General features: G+C 49.1%; 6 protein-coding genes across 6 annotated transcripts; 4 read left to right on the top strand and 2 right to left on the bottom strand.

Annotated features, from left to right (window-relative positions):
* Nucleotides 1–3: 3 nt before the first annotated feature.
* On the bottom strand, nt 4–2,892 carry J7T55_004488 (uncharacterized protein; the record flags this gene model as incomplete). The annotated part of the gene is made up of 6 exons (XM_053130184.1): nt 4–24; nt 97–405; nt 483–515; nt 744–836; nt 928–1,322; nt 1,464–2,892. The coding sequence occupies 6 exons, from the start codon at nt 2,890–2,892 to the stop codon at nt 4–6; spliced, it is 2,280 nt and encodes a 759-aa protein (XP_052991417.1).
* Nucleotides 2,893–4,458: 1,566 nt separating this feature from the next.
* Nucleotides 4,459–5,832, bottom strand: J7T55_004487 (uncharacterized protein; the record flags this gene model as incomplete). The annotated part of the gene is made up of 5 exons (XM_053130183.1): nt 4,459–4,590; nt 4,737–4,759; nt 4,836–4,942; nt 5,142–5,451; nt 5,538–5,832. The coding sequence occupies 5 exons, from the start codon at nt 5,830–5,832 to the stop codon at nt 4,459–4,461; spliced, it is 867 nt and encodes a 288-aa protein (XP_052991416.1).
* A 2,473-nt stretch (nt 5,833–8,305) lies between these two features.
* Nucleotides 8,306–9,985, top strand: J7T55_004486 (uncharacterized protein; the record flags this gene model as incomplete). The annotated part of the gene is made up of 2 exons (XM_053130182.1): nt 8,306–9,212; nt 9,327–9,985. 2 exons carry the CDS (start codon nt 8,306–8,308, stop codon nt 9,983–9,985), a joined length of 1,566 nt encoding a protein of 521 aa, XP_052991415.1.
* An 863-nt stretch (nt 9,986–10,848) lies between these two features.
* Nucleotides 10,849–12,190, top strand: J7T55_004485 (uncharacterized protein; the record flags this gene model as incomplete). Its single annotated transcript, XM_053130181.1, has 5 exons — nt 10,849–10,909; nt 10,969–11,538; nt 11,597–11,711; nt 11,819–12,026; nt 12,092–12,190. 5 exons carry the CDS (start codon nt 10,849–10,851, stop codon nt 12,188–12,190), a joined length of 1,053 nt encoding a protein of 350 aa, XP_052991414.1.
* Nucleotides 12,191–13,492: 1,302 nt separating this feature from the next.
* Nucleotides 13,493–14,353, top strand: J7T55_004484 (WNT and FGF inhibitory regulator domain-containing protein; the record flags this gene model as incomplete). The annotated part of the gene is made up of 1 exon (XM_053130179.1): nt 13,493–14,353. One exon carries the CDS (start codon nt 13,493–13,495, stop codon nt 14,351–14,353), a length of 861 nt encoding a protein of 286 aa, XP_052991413.1.
* A 1,988-nt stretch (nt 14,354–16,341) lies between these two features.
* J7T55_004483 (Major facilitator superfamily) lies at nt 16,342–17,836 on the top strand (the record flags this gene model as incomplete). Its single annotated transcript, XM_053130178.1, has 2 exons — nt 16,342–17,295; nt 17,369–17,836. The coding sequence occupies 2 exons, from the start codon at nt 16,342–16,344 to the stop codon at nt 17,834–17,836; spliced, it is 1,422 nt and encodes a 473-aa protein (XP_052991412.1).
* Between the last annotated feature and the right edge of the window lie 776 nt (nt 17,837–18,612).

Genomic DNA, 18,612 nt, shown 5'->3' with positions numbered 1-18,612 from the left:
TCGCTACATGTCAGAGCCTACGGCCTGTTGGTGACTAATATGACTGTCAGACATTGCACCGACAAGCCTGAACATTGTACACTACTGAGTGCTTACCTGGGTTGAAGATAGAGCAGTTGTCCCAGATCCGCCACCATTCACGGGAAAAGACCTCGGGGAGATAGATTTAGGACCGAAAAGGCCCCCTTTGACTGAATGACTGTCTCCTGCGCCATTGGTGATTGAACTCGAAGTTGATGGGTCATTATTTGCCCAAAAGTCTGGTGTGGTCAATGATGTCGAAGCCGTGGAATTATTTGAAAACGGGCTTGGAGTTGCCAAGACGCCCCCGAAGGAGGATGATGCATGCGTGTTGGGCGTGGACAGTCGGAACTGCGGTGCGGCTTGACCACTAATATTCAATTGCTGTGAGTATGTAGCTGGTTTCGTCAATTGTGGGTTAGTTGCTAATTCTGAACAGGCATCGGCAGATTCAAACTGACCTCGAGTAGGCTGCCCTTGTCGCTCCGGTGTGGCTATTCTGGTGAATGTTGAGGACACTACTGGGGTCAGACGTTGCCAAGGACACGATGGGAAAGAGGACGACTGTATATACCTGTCATCTCTCTGTGTCTATGCTGTTGAAATATTCGAAGTCCCTCTCGAAGTGTTCTGGCTTGTTCTTGAAGGATTGCTCTCTTTGACAAGATTTCATCCGATTCCGAGGCCAAGTCCCTTAGTGTCTCCTCACTCATTTGACTGACTTGAATCGGTGTCAGAATGCTTGGGATGTGGTCTATGAGGCAGTTCTCCACCGCAAGGTTGAGTACATTCTCGATGAAAGTGCGACGCGACATCTGGGAAGCGATCATTAGTACAAAACGAGAGAAAACATACATGCCGCATCTTCGTTTTGACAGTGAAACATCTCAGGCGCTTGTGACTTACTTCATAATGAACCACTATCATATGAATGATCTGCTCTGTACCGTAATCACCTTTAGTCAATTTCTCTGCGTTGATCACACTCTGCAAGATCGTTTTAGGATCAAATCCGCTCTCTTGATGGAAGAGATCGGGGCGCTCCCTCTGCAAAGTTTCGACGAATCGATGAGAGTTGCGCAGCAAGGTTCTCTTCGAAGTTTCAGTTCGGAACTCCCTCTCAAGTGGAAGGCCATAAGTGGTCGTGTATGGTCGAAGGATCTCTTGCAGCTTGTCCTCGAGAAGAGTTCCCTTCTCTTCAAAGAAGGGATCCGCGCATCCTTTCAGAATGGCTTCGATGGCGTCATGGTCTGCTCCTATAACATATCCAAAGAGTTGGTCCACGAACGCTTTGCTGGCGTCTTGGATTTGAAACAAATGGTGTTTAGCAATTTCCAACCAGGGACCCGCTTGTTCCTTGAAAAATTCGAAAGAGAGTCCCGGATTAGGCATTCCAGGAAGCTCCTTTCCTTGGTTCAAAGACGCCAAATTTTCGAGCTTACGGGTGAGGGCCAACTTTGTGATTGAGAGAGGGTCAGAGAAATGCTTCCTGTAGTCCTCAATCAGGAGCTGTAGATGAGCGGGAGCTCCGTCTTCGTCGTTATCGGATGAGTCGCTTCCAGTCTCCCAGTCGAAACTGTAAGTAGCTCCCTTGCTCAACATGGTGGCATCAAAGGCGTGATTCATCTGTCGAAGGCGAGCTCGCAACTTCCGATCACATGAGGACAGATCGCCGAAGAACGGGTCACCGTACCTTCCATCAACCGCATCCCTAGATAGACGCCGGAAGTCTTCAGCAATTCCCAGCAAAAATGATCGCATCTCTTGCGGAGTGGACCTAGACTTCCCAAGCTGCTTCAGCTCCTCCTCACGCGCTCTGAGACTATTCTCAATCTCTCGGATGAGGCCTGGCAGGCTTTCCCTGATGTGCTCTAAGAGTACTTTGCTGAGCTTATTTCGCAGACTCTCAACCCCCCTGCTCGCAGAAGGGACAGAAGCCCAACCAGTCGTCTGGAAGAAGCGCTGCTCTTCGAGATCTCTGTTGTGCTTGGCATCGTTCCTTTGCTTCTCGGAGCTGTTGCGCAAGACATGCCACCCGAGTGGCAGTTTATGGGTCGACTCAAGTCCTTTACATAGGTCCAGATATTTTTTCTCGTTAGCGGAATCATCCACCAAATCCGGTTTTGTGATCACGCCGACGATGCGACTGCTTTGCGGGTCATGTTGCTTGGCTAGGCTCAACACTGACTGGTTCGCCAGTTGATTATTCGCTGCAACAACCACTAGTATGATGCTTTTCCTCTCTTGCATGTACTTATTAACAAGCTCATCGACGACCACCTTGCCTTGTAGGCTTTGCTCGGCGGTCTCAGAGTGAAAAATGCCGGGAAGATCGACAAGGGTAAGCTGAGGTGCATCAGGTCCAGCAATTACCACGCGGAGGGTGTCCTTGGAAAACTCGTTGGATCCAGTTCGAATTCCCATGCGTTCTTGAGCTTCCTCAATAATATCCGGCAGGGCATCTCTGTTGAAGCTGGTTCTGTGAAAAGGAGTAGACTCTGCCTGCGTGGCTTTTTGGATGCTGACAGTGACTTTGATGTCTCGATCTCTTCGCAGAATGAGTTCTGTGGCAAACCGCGTACACAAATTTCCATGGACTGGGAACTTCATTCCAGAAACAGCCTCAAGTACGGAACTTTTACCGGAAGACTGATCGCCAACCACAATTATTTGAGGCAACTGGACGATTTCGCCCACTCGCAGTTCGCGCAAGCTGTCGATAGTGTCTAACAAGACTTTGGCGTGTGGACTGTTGAGTTGTCCAATCGCATCGTCAAGGGTGACGTCTGGTATGAAAGACGAGTCTTTAATTGACACAGAGGGCGAAGGCTCTGTAGGGAGACCCATGATGACAGAGTAGATTTTCTCCATCGATGTGAAAGATGGCTGATTGTTGACAGGCAAAAATGGGAGTAAGGAGTAGCGACTATGAATTTCAAGCCCTGAAAGCGCGGGCAATGAGAAATGTTGGACTTGTAATACACGTGAGGCTTCTATGGGTGCTTGCAAAAGGGATGAATCAGTTTAATTGTTTTATCAAGGCCCTCATCTCTGTGTACGCCTGCAGCTTCATGTGTGGAGCATCTACGACCTTTTATGCAATATATGAGCACAGTCCAGTACAACCGGAAGTAGGTCAGGCGGCAACAACCAACAACCACGGGGTACAGCGATGCTCATAATTTTGCCTGGTCATGCATATGTACTGGCACAGACTTGCTGCGAGTGATACTCAGCCACGATGGTCGTTCCAAGGCGGCCCGCAGTAATGCCATCCCAACGCTCAGCATTTTGAAAAATTTCTATCTACAGACGGCGTGCGCAGCCTCCTTCTCATGCAGAAAGCTGGCAACATAAAACAATGCCAACAGCATGAAACCGAGCAATGCATGGTGAGTCACCGTGACTTTGGCGCTTAAAATGTCAAAGGGTTCTCCCCTTACACCCTTCGCAGGAGACGGAATAAGTCAAGACTCTCAACCAACGTCTTTCTTTGATTTTGAAAAATATGCAAGAATCTTTTAACATAGCCCATTCTCACTAACACTGCACTCGCGCTTCGAGACGCTGGATCGATCTCATTGTTCTCCAGAGAAAACACCAGAGTTCTAGTATTTAATGATCATCTCAAAGCGGCTGAATAGCATCACAGCTTTTGCCGCTTCTTTGAAAGCAGCTGAGATGACTGAGCGACTTCTTCCCACACCTCAGTCTCGCGGGGAGCCTATTAGCAGCAACAGCGCCGTCGTAAATGCAGCGACGCGGCACAGCACGCGTTGTCACATCATGAGCCACCCGATTTACGCGCGGAACATCCAGCATTTTGGCACTCTTGTACATGAAACTCTGGCCATAAATTCCGACCTCGAGAAACCCCCGGAAGACCTAGCATGCGTACCCGTTGGGCAGGCCACGCTCTAGGTTCAGGCACAATCAGCCCTGGGCTTGTCGCCCAGCGCATCAAACATTGCCTGCTAACAAGGTCGCAAACGAGGAGGCGGCGCAACGCCTGATATGTCTCAAATTATACGGTCTCATGTTACCTTGCCGGGCTATGTGGCTTGTTCTGTCCAGTCTCAAGCCACTTCGGGTTGAACGCAAGACTTGTTGGCTGCAACTTCCAGGATCTTCAAACCGGAGTAGCCAGCTTGGCCCAATGCTGCATCTTTGATATTGGAAGAAGCAACAGAAATGAAAAGAAAAACAAAGATGGTGGTAAGCATAGAGGGCAATTGAGAGAGGCTGGAGTCTAAGCCGCAAGTTCACGACAACCCAAAGCTGTAATATCTGTGATGCGGTTCACGCTGCTGCTTTGATGATTGGCTATGTCTGCCGTGCCGCGCTGGCAGCCTTGTAGGTCCAAAATGTCTGGCAGGGCTCGCGGTACCTCAACCAACTGCCGGGACAGTGATCAGCCAATCGTGCGTACTGTATCTCCTAGCTCAGGAGGCGGCGCAGAAACAGTGACGAGCTGGGCGCCTTGATGCGTGTGGTTTTCCGGCCAACCGCCTGAGCCCTCGTGCCCAAGTTGGTTGGCGCTGCTACACCGCGGTTGCACTCACGGCGACGCTAGCTCCTGGAAAAGACGTGATTGGTATTGTCCTTGGAAGGGGCTACTGACTGAAAAGGAGAATGAAGGTAGATGTGATTTGGTTCCTACGTAAAAGTCATGCCTGAGGCGGCTAGAACGCGATAAGCGATGATACTGGTCATACGTCGTCTGTGTGGTGGTGCTGTGCTGTGACCAGTATTAGGTAAGGGATGGGCGACTGGTCTCTTGGCTCGAAACAAAGTTGCTACTCATCACGACTCACGATACCGAGTTGTGAATGCGGAGGACCCGTTGGACACTTCTGGGGCAATCGTTTCGCTGATATCTGTTCTGACCATGAACAGGTCGTTTCGCCCATGGGTGAAACTTCTAGTCACGTAGCGAAAATACGTGGTAGAAAATCATTATGACAGTCAGGTGAGTCGGGTGAGTTGATGCTTATACTCCATTTATAGATACAACGCCTCTGTTTTCGTCAAGACAAACACGAAGTTGCCGTCTGTCTTGTATACCATGCCTGCCTGCTGGGAAAGCTTCTTGGCGCAGTCGGTCTACATAGATCTCATACGCCGGCATATACGCCTGCACGAACGCAATGATCTGCTCATCTCTCTGGCCGGTCCCCTTCACTACCCGTAAGGCCTCCTCTTGTGGTATCCTCCAGCGGTAAACATTGTGGAGATGCTTGGTGTCAAGGTGAACGAAGTAGTCAAACTCCTCCGGGCCCTTAAAAGATTCATTGTACCTCCTAAGGTTGTCATTCACGAGCTGAAGGTATTCCAAAGCGTGCGTGCGCATCAGCATGGTAGACGTGTCTTTGTCCACGATGGCGGTGTCGACTTGCTTTGAGGCGGCCCAGTGTTCCTCCAATTGATCGTCTGAAATCGCATGGAACCCTACGCACCAACCTTCAACTATTACAACGTCAATAGGTAGGCTAGGAGACACGTGTTCCCATTCGGACTGCGGGAAGCGGTCTCATTCTCCATCAAATATGCTCTTGTCGAACGAAGGCACATCGACGGCTTCGCCAGCCAGCAAGGACGAGAAGAACTGTTTGGCAAGGACCTCATCGTGTGTTCCAGGCTGACCAGGGTTGCAAATAGTTCGTTCGATGAATTTCGTTCACGGATTTTGATCAGGTTCTCGTAGGTATGGTACAAATCGTCAAGGGACAGGATTGGTGTTTTGAGTTGATAGGCAGAGCGCGACCTTCCCGCGAGGCTATTCGCCCATGTCGACTTTCCAGAGCCCTGCATCCCGAGAGACCAAGGAGAAAGGGCTTCGGTCTGCCACCATCTTTGTGGATCGCATCCTTGAATGCGCGAACTTTTGGTAAGATGAAGGAACAAGCCTCGTCAATGGCAGTGGTGAGCACCGTCATATTTTTCAGTTTGAGAGTGTGTCTGTACAGAATGGATGTCTGGACGCACGATAAGGATATCCGGCCTATATCGAGCCAAATGCACACTTTCCAACATTTACGTAACGATCCTTCCGATTTCATGACCCGGAAAATAACCATGACCGGCGTTGGTAGCGGAAGCTGCGATTGGGGCGGACAAAGTCAAGTCCGGATAGCTCCGGACGGCCCCTCCGTGGCGGTAATGGAACGACGTGCTGTTGGTGCCCCTAGTAAGACAATCCGCCTCCTAGCCTCCAGACTTTGATTGATATTGACTGCAAATCTAGATGTCCCTGATCATATTTCGTTATAGGGTTTGAGATTGGCCATCTGCCAACCCTTCCAACAATGTACCAACATTCAGCCTACGAAGGTCTTCCGCAGTACACAATCCCCACTGCGTAAATGCAAGACTGGAAATCTGGACTGAATCATTATTCGCGAAAACAGCGAGAGCGAACATGCTAGCCAAGATAGTCGCTCTCACCGCGGTTAGGCATAGGAGACGGCAACTAAGATGGCTATATTCACACGCTAGGCTGTAAAGCGTATTATACGCCTCGCATTCCAAACTGCTTAGAGTCACGTACACAAACTCTTAACTGTTGTCACCAAAAGTAATGCTCAGCGCAACGGCATGGTGTTATAGGACAAAATCGCGGTCAAGGTTATTAAAGATTTTCCAGATATTATCACTAACAAAATGCTCGTTGACGCCATGACCTGTTGCATGGTTTTGAAATCTGACGCGCTCGACACGATCGTGGCTACAAACCTTGACGCATATATCCTCAGCGACCTTGGAGCAGCACTGGCTGCTGGATATATTTGTATTGCTTTCACGTCGAACCTAGACCCGTTGCGATAAATCCTAGAATGTTTGAGCCAATTCACAGATCTACTTTCGATATTACGGGAATAGGTGTGTCGAACCCGATAGCTACTTTCTGGTTAAGTTCAGAAATGTTGGCGGGGCTTGGCAAAGAGGAGCTAGCAAGAAACGTCGAGCGAGGCTGTGAAAAGGGGGTGGTCATTGCTGACTTGGGGGAATCAGCTAAGACGGTAGATGTGACCAAGGCTGTCATTGAAGAGATTAAGACATCTTATGGCAAAGGGAGCAAGGCTTTGTAAAGGCCACGTTTTGTAAATCAATAGAAACGTATATTTCTCATTCATAAGAAGAAATGTCCAATACATTTCATCATCGCAGGCGATGTTCTAAATTAGTGGAAACTCAACCTCGAAGTGAAATTAAATTGCGCGAACTCTGAGAAGTTCAAAGCCCCTAGCGGATTGAACAATTCTTGGTTATATATATCCAATGGTAAAACACGTTTGGGCATCATCGACGCCTGGTTCTGAGCCAGTGGCCAGTAAGGGCTGGTTACCTAGAGTCCCCGAACAAACATCTCGTGTGCCTCGTTAGGAGGAAAGCGACATCAGCTGCAATACCTGGCAGCACATTCCCGGAGCGACCGCCATGAGCGACTCCACAATCCCGGGGTTGTTTGAGTGGTCCACCCACACTGGGCCCCAAGTTGGCAAAGAAAAGTGAAGATGCATGGCGGGGCCCCAGGAATTCAAAAGTCATGTTCTTTTCGGGACGGCGGCCTGTGTTGTGCAATGGAATGTGATCAGCAAAAGACTCGGATGCCACGAACCGTCAAGACTTTTCAAAACAAGGATTTTTGGTTGCATCACTACATCACAAGTCTAATGCACTGCATTTCTCGCAATGGCTACTGTACGCAGCTTCTTCGCTCCTTAGTTCTGCTCAATGCACAAGGCGATAGGTCTGCGATTTACCAGCAGATGCTAGGGCCCGCTCACCAAGTTTTGCATCACCCATGACTCTCTCCCGCAACTCAGGCTTCGTCATTCTATTCCAAAGTTCCCCAGTAATGATTCTTCAGTGCGCATACGGTAGTTATTGGGGGTGGATACGTCACCAGGTAATTTCAGATCAGAATGGTGCCGATCTCTCAGGCAAAGAAGCGTAAGCTACGAGGGCGCCGGACTTGAAAATGTCCAGCGCCGGACTTGACATTGTCCAGCGACAAGCATGATCGTAATTCAATGCAACACTCGCAGACGACAACTCATGACTTCGAACGGGTCAGCACCCTCATCATGGCATGATCAGGCCTTCCTCTTTTATGGACCCAACCCCATTTGCCCCCCGCAATCTTCAATTTCCGGGGGAACTGGGACTGTTGTGGAGTAGTGGAGGGGGTTACGATTTCTGTACTTAATGACTTTCGGCTTCTAAAGCTGAGTTTTCTGTGTTTAGGTCTGTCAGGTTTCATTCCGACGCAGGCAACTCAATCATGTCTTCAAAGTCTCCATTTCTCGGCCTCCGTGGCCATGCGCTTCGGGCAGCTCAAATCATCTTTGTAGTTGGCCCTGGCTTTACCTTGTTTGGTTACAACCAAGCCGGCGTCGGGCCTCTTGCCACGCTTCAGACTTGGGTTTCTACCTTTCCTACGATTGATACCATCAACACAGAGGGCGCCCAGGAAGCCGTCAACTCTACACGAAAGGGTGCTGTCATTGCCTCGTTCCAGATTGGGGCTCTAATTGGCGCTCTCTCCTGCCTCTTCCTAGGAGATAGGCTTGGAAGACGGAAAACCATTTTCCTGGCCGCAATTTTGACCATCATCGGAGAGGTCCTGCAGGTATCGGCATACAACGTGATCCAGTTCGTTGTTGGCCGCGTCATTCTGGGTATCGGTGTCGGAGAGATCAGTGTTGCCATTCCTGTATGGCAGGCAGAATGCTCATCGGCAGCGCACCGAGGACGCGATGTTATCACTGCGGGTATCTTCATGTGCCTTGGCTATGCCCTGTGCAACTGGATCGACTTTGGCTTCACCTTCATTCGCAACTCGACCCTCGAATGGCGCTTGCCTCTAGCTCTGTCTCTCATCCTTTCCCTCATGGTCGCCTCCGTGATCTTCTGCCTGCCGGAATCCCCGCGCTGGCTCGTTCGCGTGAACAAGGTCAAACAGGCCACTCGGAACCTAGCTGCACTAAAAGACTTGCCCGAAGATGACGAAGCTATTCGGACGGAGATTGCCCAAATTGAGTCATCGCTCGAGTTCGCCACGGCCCGCAATAACTCACTTATGGAGATGTTCTCCAAAAACGATGACGAGAGACTGTTCTATCGTTTCTGTCTTTGTTTCGCACTCCAGTTCTTCCAGCAGATGTGCGGTGGAAATCTGATATCCGTCTGTAAGCAATTCCAGAGACCAGTCATCGTTTTGCAGCGTCCTTTGGGAGAGGTCTAGCTGGGCCTGAGGTTTCTAGAAGTATTCTTAAGTGTGCTAATACGTTTCTTCTCACCAGACGCATCGACAATCTTCCAACAAAACCTAAACCTCGGCACGAACCTCTCGAAGATCCTAGCATCATGCGCGTTAACATGGAAGTTCTTATGCTGTTTCTTGGCCTTCTTTGCCATTGACCGACTCGGACGCCGCACAGTCTTCATGATTAGTGGAACGGGCATGTCGTTGTGTATGGCTTGCTTGGCAGTGACCGCAAGCTTTCCGTCGACCAATAACTCAGCTTCGATAGCCTCGGCATTTTTCATCTTCTTGTTTAACAGCTTCTACCCATTCGGCTTCCTTGGTGGCAATTTCCTCTACTGTACCGAGGTAGCCCCCGTGAGGTTGCGTGTGGCAATGAACTCCGTGTCCACGGCGAACCACTGGCTGTGGAACTTTGTCGTTACTATGGTAACCCCCGTGGCTCTCGATACGATTGGGTTCCGGTACTACATCATGTACGCCATCATTTCGGCATGCATTCCGGTCTCGGTCTTTTTCTTTTACCCGGAGACAATGAATCGCAATTTGGAGCTATTAAACAACGTCTTCAAGGATGCCTCGTCTCCGTGGGACATCGTAAAAATGGCTCGAGATTTGCCAGAGGGCGAGGTGGCAGATAGTGACAACGATCATAGTGTAGCGAAGCAGAAAGTAGAGCAGAAGGAAAATGCTTGAAGAAAGAATTGAAGCATTTTCAGCTAATTCTGTGGCTGCGATACACCTTCTTAAGCTATTATACTGAAGAATTAGGGGTATACCATGTCACTTGAGATTGCCGCACAAAAAGTTCTTAGCAATAGTGGCTTCACTCTGGATTATACAGGATAGTGTGGAATTAATGTTTCTGCTACAATATCGGAACGAATCTTTGGTCCTTCGATATCCACTACCAAATGCTCATGGACCTAGATAATCTAAACAGGAAAAGATCAAGCGCTCAGGTGAATTTTGACACCTAACTTGTCGCTAGATGCACATCAGCTCGTCCCTGTGCACAATGTACCGTTTTCTAGTCTTTGTAGAAGATCACTTCCAGACCATTGGTTGTTTTACTTGGAAACTCCAAAGCATGGTGGATATTGAACCTACCACCTTGTGGTGGACATTCACTGCTCCTGCCCGGAGTTTTGTAATCCCTGTGGATGCAATAGGGGCTACTCGCTTTCGAGCCAGCCCTCCTCATCTCCGAGGAGTACGATGCTCCTTTATTAGTAATGGTGTCTCGGGCTCGATGGCTCGTAACGCCGAGTCCACCATGTAAAATCTATCGTCATGGCACCCGAGGTTGACCGGATGGCCTTGATTCAATTCCGGACTTAGACAAGTCCGCCCTAACGAGGCTGCGAAACGACCCACCCTGATACAGCCTTTGTCTCTAGACTTGGATCAGATATGGATGGGGAAAGATTTCGATATCGCCGGAGAAATGATACAAGATGTAGTCATGTAGAAAGCCACGACTAAGCGAACAAAGAATGAGAGTTTACTCGTCTTGATTATGGTATTGAATCAATACGCAAGCCAGACATATTCCCAACATGGGTTCCCTTGTAGATAATCATCACTTTAAGGCGAAAGTCGGCATCAATGGATTTGGTCGTATAGGTACCGACTCCTATGTGACTCCAAAAGGGTTCTAGTAGCTAATCACGGAACAGGTCGCATCGCACTTCGCCAATCTCTCACGAGGGACGATCTCCAGGTCGTGGCCATCAACCATACGTGTGCAACGACAGACGACCTCATATATCTCATCAGGCACGATACGACACATGGCCTTCTGAAAGACGGAATCGACATCAAACAACTCTCTGAAGACGCTATATCACTAAACGGAAGGGTGATTGCACTCTTGTCAACGCGAGACATTGCGCAGTTGAACTGGCACAAGTTTGGAGTGGACTACGTGCTGGAATGTACGGGCAAGTTTACCAAAGTTGACCAAGCTGTTCGACACATCACCGAAGCGCAGTGCAATAGAGTTGTGATATCGGCCCCTAGCGCGGATGCTCCCACATTCGTCTACGGGGTGAATTCAGAAGGCTACCATAATTCTGCAGTAAACCACGTCATATCGGCTGCGAGCTGCACCACCAATTGCGTCACGCCCATACTCAAAGCTTTGAACGATAGCTTGGGAGTCTCCCAAGCTTTCCTCACAACAGTACATGCCGCAACCCAGTCCCAGCAAATTCTCGATGGCTACAGCAAAAAGAACAGGAGGCTGGGTAATTTCTCGGTTCCAATAGAGATTATGGACTTCCCACTAACAACCGTAAACTTCAGGGCGGAGCGTTTTCAACAATATCATACCTACAACCACAGGAGCATCCAAGGCTATAGCTGCCGTGATCCCTGAGCTTCACGGAAAAGTCAAGGGTATATCCATTAGGGTTCCCACGTAAGAATTCTTTCCCGAAACCGATATCCCGCTCTAGTGGAAAGCAAGGACACGTTTTAGTGGAAAGAAAGGAGACTTCACTAACATGTGCTACGCTAAAAATACAGATCGGATGTTTCGATGGTAGATCTTACCGTGGCCACCAGCAGACCGTCTTCGCTATCAGAAGTTCTGGACATTTTTGTCCGGGCATCAAACGGAACGATGGCGGGAGTGCTGAGTGTGAGTGACCAGGAATTAGTCAGCAGCGACCTCCTCGGTAGTTCCTTTAGTACCATTGTCGATAGCAACGCCTGCTTGGAACTGAACCCACAGGTGATTTACCATCAACCAAAAACCACTCCAAGGCACTATTACTTACTTGTTTTGATTGAATACAGTTCTACAAGATCATCGCGTGGTATGACAATGAGTGGGGTTATTCCAGCCGTCTTTTAGATCTGGTCTCGATGATACACTGCAAAGGACAACAGGATTGATAAGATAGGTCTTGTCTCCTTCGCAACATGAAACATCCAATAAACTCTGTGTTGGTTGCTGTGCCTTGAATCCAGGGGCCACATCCAAAGCGGCTTGGGTGTCAACCACGAACCTGCATTGCAAAAATCCTATAAACCCACCGTATATCAACAGCAATGGCTTGGAGCATTTCAGTGAGGTTACCATGTTGTTGCATATTGACTAGACCAGCACTTTAGACGGCACAAAGGGGAGAATTCTACCAGAAGATAGTTTTAATGAAAATCGCGGCGCTTTTCTCTAGACACAGTCCACTCTGCTGTTATGCTTGTGACGTGGTCCGCGCTGCCACTTTCATAATTGGCCATATCTGCCGCACCATGCTAGCAGCTTTGCAGATCCAGAATAACACCTAGACAGCGGGGCTCAAAATATCGCTAACTACTGGGATTGTGGGAAAAGTACATCTGTGGCATGCCCACGTAGTGGACACATTGGGCGGAATGCAGAGATTTAGAGATATATAATCTTTGTACAACATTTTTTAACTACTTTCTATAATACTAGCCTGCTTGACAGGAAGCTTAGAATTCACCATATCGCCTATTGTCACGAGAGGGTTTAGAGACATAGCAACTGGGCTCAAATACGTCAATTCAAATTAAGTAGGCGCTATGTCTCTAAGCAAAAAGGAGGGCATTCAGAGAGCATGTAGTGGGGGCTTAGTCAGCTACGCATATAAGCAGGCTGCAATGCACCCACGCACCCACACGCGCCCTCTCATTTTTATAACCATTTTTCTACCACAAGTAAAGTTGGCGAAGTTTGGTGCGAAATCGGGGGTGGGCGCAAGACTTTTGCCGCCCACTGTAGTGACTCACGTTCATCTGGGCTCCCAGTGCTCCGGTTTTCAAAAGCTGCGCACAGCTGGGCGTCGACGGGAGTGTGATCCTGGTTATGAGGGCTGAATATCTCTGACCACCGTACCCCAGGACTGGGAATATTTCTAACCCCTCAAGGTCCAATAGCCGCATATTAAGACACAATATACACAAGGATACTGATCCTGCGCAGGCGCTAACAGGCAGTGCTGACAGGAGACCCGTCTCACATTACCGTCAAGATAGCCAATGAATGCCCTCCAAACTAACCTTGTAGGACTGGCTGATCTCCAACCCCTTTCCGAACTTTCCTCCTCACGCTAAAAAAGATAACCTCGTCAACGTGATTCTGTTGATCCACAGTCCCTCGAGACGTCATTGTATATATGTTTGCCTGACCAAGGACCAAACCAAGGTCATTGTGGTCTGCTGCCGGCAAGAATGGCGGCGCACAGGGCACCGGGGCCGATCTCTCCGGCGCTGCAGAATAGCTATGGACCGGAGGCGACTCTTTTCGAGCACCGCCCCCAAGACGGACCTCAAGTCGTCGCGTTCGAAGCGCCCGAGGCAATACCGGGACAGTCACCGTATCACGGTTACGTTTCAAAGCCATACGAAGAGAAGCAGCCGCCCCCGCCAAAAGAAAGAAGCAAGAAGATTCTCGGCCTGCCTGTTGCATTGTTCTGGGTCATTATTGGGGTGGTCATCCTGCTCGTCTTGGGCATCTCACTCGGCGTCGGCCTCGGCGTTGGTCTCAGCCAGCGCGCCACTACCTCTACATCACCATCACCATCACAGTCATCCTCGGAAACATCAGGCGATATTCAAGGAACTACATCTACAGCCGCCGCCTCATCCACATCATCAACAGCCACGACATCATCAATATCTAGCAGCACATCATCCGCACCCGTGACCTCCGGCACGACTGGTGTAGCCGACAACAGCTGCACACATCAAGTGCCCTCGACGTATTACTCATCCGCTGACCAATCCGTCACCTTCACCACGTTCTGCTTCACCGACTGGCCCAACAGGGAGGATGCTGCTGACGGGAACGGGACGATCAGCGATATCACCTACACTATTGTGTACACCTTTGAAGACTGCATGGACAAGTGCGTAACCTATAACAAGGATCTCACGGAGGGACAGACCAAGTGCGCAGCTGTGACTTATAACAGCAACTTGACGAGTATTGTTGCGGTGGGCCAACAGGGTGGAAACTGTTTCTTGAAGGATAAGAAGGGGGTTAACCAGCAGGGAAGTGCGACAAGTGCGTGTGCAGCTATTGTGTACTAATGTAAGCGACTTCAGAATTCTTTAATAAATAATTATATCAAAGAATCCAAAAAAAAAAATGCAAGGCAGAAAGGACTGCTGTAAATAAGGGTAAAAAGGAAGAAGACAGGCTCAACTGGGTACCTCAGGAAGTGAAGCTGGGGGTGGACATGAGCAGACGCGGATTTGAACGTGTTTAAACACCAGTCAAATGAAGCTAACACAACACACCTTCACCTGACTGCTTTTTCAGCCTCAATTGATGCGCATGCAAATAAGCCAAGGGCTGGCCGGTCCCAAATTTGACCAACAGGATTCGAAGCAGGCGACACAACCCCCTTCGCAACGCGCCTATGATGAGCTGGGGGCATCTAGGATTCTGAACAAGACGAGCGGCGCCAAACAACTATCGAACCGAACATCTTGGTTCTTGGCCCACATGTACCAGCACAGTTTTTATTTCAACCTTGAGATCCCCTGGCCCAACGAGAAGTATTTCCGTCGGCGCAAAAGGCCCATTCGCACTGCTCTGCAAGACCACTAAGACCAATGTCAAGCTGAGACTTCCGAAATGAACCAGATTTTCTGCTTGGATCCAAACAGATAGCCATTGTTAGCTCCCATCGTCTCAGTCTTGCGTGAAATCTTAGCGCAGAGGCTTGACTGCATGAGCGGGCTACTGAGTTCTTCGCCCCAAGTATTCAGACATTCTCACAGCAAGCCACCGTCGAAAGTCGAAGGATACGTAGCTCCACATGCAAATGCGCCGTATAATTTTCTTCGGTTCTTCGTCATCCTTCTAGCTTTTCATTACTATCGCGAAGCCTTTCACAGGTTTGACAATGCTAGTGAGCAGCGCCACAACCTGAGCAACGCGCACAGTTGGAGCCAACAATATCAAAAAGCAATTTTGAAACCATGATCGCAAATAGTGCATAACAAGGTCTAGATTGAAACAACCATCAGGGCATTGGAAGAAGGCAGAGATGGCCAAGGTGCGGACTCATATAAACCCGCACAACCTACCAGGGGGAAGGGGGTTTTCTGATTGGGTCTTGCAATGCACGCTGCGGAATACATCTGCTGCAAAAATATTGACATTAAATCAAAATTTAGAAATAATAACGAAATGCTTGTAAAAGACTAACAAATCATTGCAAAAAAAAAATCTAATCAAAAGGTTAATATCATATCGATATCATATTAAGATTAATTTCATATTAACGCATATTAAGATATGTCCAAACTAGCCTTATAAACTTTAAAATATTTCTATTTTTAGATATTTCCGTAATTCTATAGCTTAACCCTTAGTATATAGTTAAGCGAAAAAATAAGAAAAAAAAGTTAAGTAGGGGATGAGTTCTTAAAAGGGTTACAAAAGGGTCTTTTTTTAGATTTTATATCGTGGCTTGACATCATGTCAAAGCATGTCAAGAACGATTGCATGTCAACCACGACATTATAAAGACAGAAAATTTTTTTATAATTATATCAAACAATTAATTTGATTTCGATATCATTGCGATATGCTATTGCAATGCTTTTGCAATACATTCAGAAACCCCCCTTCCCCCTGGTAGGAAGTGCTTGACAGAATGCTAAAGCAATTGGGATAAGCCTAGATAACAGTAAATCTATTCCATCACCTCAGTTATTCAAGAACTCAACTAACAGCATCCTATCTTGTCGGAATGGCATGCGTTGGTTACCAAATCGATACAGATATTCGGGATGCCTGCAAGGTTTATCCGATAAACAGTGGGGCCAGGACAGTGGCTTACTCTCGGGGACTTATAGGCACACGCGCCATTTCCACAGGCCAGTAACTTTCGCTCGTCCACCTCCCGTATTGGGCTTGGGCTGCTTCTCCCTGGCACAATCTTTCAGCGTAGGGGATAACAGATCCTTTGGACCAACTTCAAAATGAAGTAGGCCCTGTGCCGAGACAGTCCACACGACGACAGTTTCTGTGTTCCGTTTGCACTGCAAGAACACAGACGACCACCATGACGAGCGGCACCGGCGAAGAGACGCCCTTGCTGGGCCCAAAGCGCGGCGACGACGCTGACGCGTCCTACCAGCGCCGTGTTGTCACCATAATTTTCATCATGGTCATTCTGGTGGACTTGGCCGGCTTCTTTCAGGAGGCGCCTCAAACCAAGATTTTGGAGGGCATCATTTGCAGTCGCCACTATCTTGGCGCCCCGGGCGAGCACGACTGCACCGTGGGTCCTGTCCAGTCTGAACTTGCGACTGTCACACAGATGCTGAACACGTTCAATCGCCTACCGGGCCTCATCGTTGCGATCCCGTTTGGCATATTGGCCGACCGCTACGGCCGTCGGCCCATTCTACTGCTAGCGATACTCGGCGCGATGTTGCAGGACATCTTCTCCAAGATTGTTCTCTGGCACCCAGATGCGATCTCGCCGCGCTTCATCTGGCTGTCCTCTGCCGCTCTCCTCGTGGGCGGAGGCGACGCTGTCTCTGGCTCTATGGTATACCTTGTGGTGGCCGACGTCGCCCTGCCGCAACAAAGAGCTAGCTTGTTCTTTCTCGTGACCGCGTGCGGCCTCATTGCAGAAGTCGTGGCTACACCGTTGAGCGCCTTGCTCATGGCAAGAGACCCATGGATACCGTACTTCATGTATAGTGGCATGACTTTTCTTGGTGGCACAATTCCTCTATTATTTCTGCCAGAGACTCTACCGAAGCCGTCGCCTGAGGCAGAGACGTCTCCATGCGACACAAGTGAAGATGAGGGCCAAGAACAATTGGCCGCGTCAGACACAGCGCCATTTTTGCCCCTAAAATCGACCGTTGCCTCAAAATTTCGACCTCTGGTTAAGCGTAACGTTGTCGCTATTCTGCTAGCCTTCTTTGTTTCGGCTTTAGGGCGCCAGTCCACGAGTTTCCTCTTACAATTCATACGGCAAAGGTTCAACTGGACTTATGAAAAGGTGCGACCGCTGTTCAAACTATACTCATAGCATGTAACACTTCAAATGCGCTAATCGTTGACTCCTCGCATAGGCAAGCCTTTTGATCACATTACGAGCTGCCATCAACCTTGCGCTGCTCCTCGTCGCTCTCCCGGCTCTCAACAGATTCCTAACCAGGCGCGGACTGAGCGCCCCGGGCAAAGACCTCCTCATTAGTCGGGTTTCTGTCGCTTGCTTTACTCTAGGGTCTCTGGTCATATCAGTAGCTCCTGCGGTGGCGCTGGCCGCAATCGGTATTGCTATCTTCGCCTTAGGCTCGGGGTTTACGCCGGCGGCACGCAGTCTCGTGACCACTTTTGTTCACCAGGATGAGGCAGGACTGCTTTATTCCGCCCTCGCCATAATGCAGTCAGTCGGAGGGCTTGTGGCAGGCCCGCTGCTTGCTTTGACATTTCGATGGGGCCTCAGCCTCGGCAGCGAGTGGACTGGAATCCCCTTTGCTGCGGTGGCTGGCTTGTTTGCGTGTAGTTTTCTCGCAACCTCGCTTGTCCGGTTATGAAAGGACATCAAGTTGCAATAGATTTAGAGGGTTTAACGAGCTTACTACGCATAGAGGAAATATAGATAGCTAGATGCCTCATTATTTGGTCACCTTAGAACCCAAGTACCACGCATCCGTCGGGTCTGACGTTCCTTTGGGTATCATTGTTGCAGCTCTGTCCAGTACACACGTTTCCGAGCTTTACAAGAGTTGGACACATACAACCCTAATTGATTTTAGGACACCGCCAATTAGGAATCCAAGTGCCGTCTATCTGTGTCATTTCAAAACTAGATTGAGGGTTCTTTCATGTGGGCAATGCTGTGTGATTAGAAGACCTGCTCTTGAGTCTCTTTATTGAGGGGTAATTCAGATGCACGTATGCTTTTGTTTGCAAATGAACCTTGGTTTGATAAAGTTTGTTGCACGTGCGTCGGGCGGGCTGCGAGGCTTCTGGGCGCTTTCAGCTGCTTCGCCTCGGCTCAGGGCCATCGTCGACCGGTCTTCGCTTGGTTCACCGCAACTTTTTCATTTCTCACGAGGACGTCGTCCCTGGTTGCGCTAGATACATGAAACTTTTTTTTCAGCGTAGCTAGATCAGACGTTTTGACTCTCTTCCCCCGTGGCTACGATATAAATATCCAACTCTTGAGGCCGTGAGACACGGAGTCGTGAACGCTGGTAACTTGATATTCTCCATACTTACGAGTCGCTCAGTTGTAGGCGGGAATTGAATTGACAGTCGTCCAGCCCCCCAAAAAGAGGGGCCAAGAAGGATCCCGCTCATGAAACTA

Source organism: Diaporthe amygdali (genome assembly GCF_026229845.1).
Source record: "Diaporthe amygdali strain CAA958 chromosome Unknown NODE_22_length_803717_cov_65_427750, whole genome shotgun sequence".
NCBI classification, from domain to species: Eukaryota; Fungi; Ascomycota; class Sordariomycetes; order Diaporthales; family Diaporthaceae; genus Diaporthe; species Diaporthe amygdali.
This window is presented reverse-complemented; position numbering and strand designations above follow the sequence as displayed.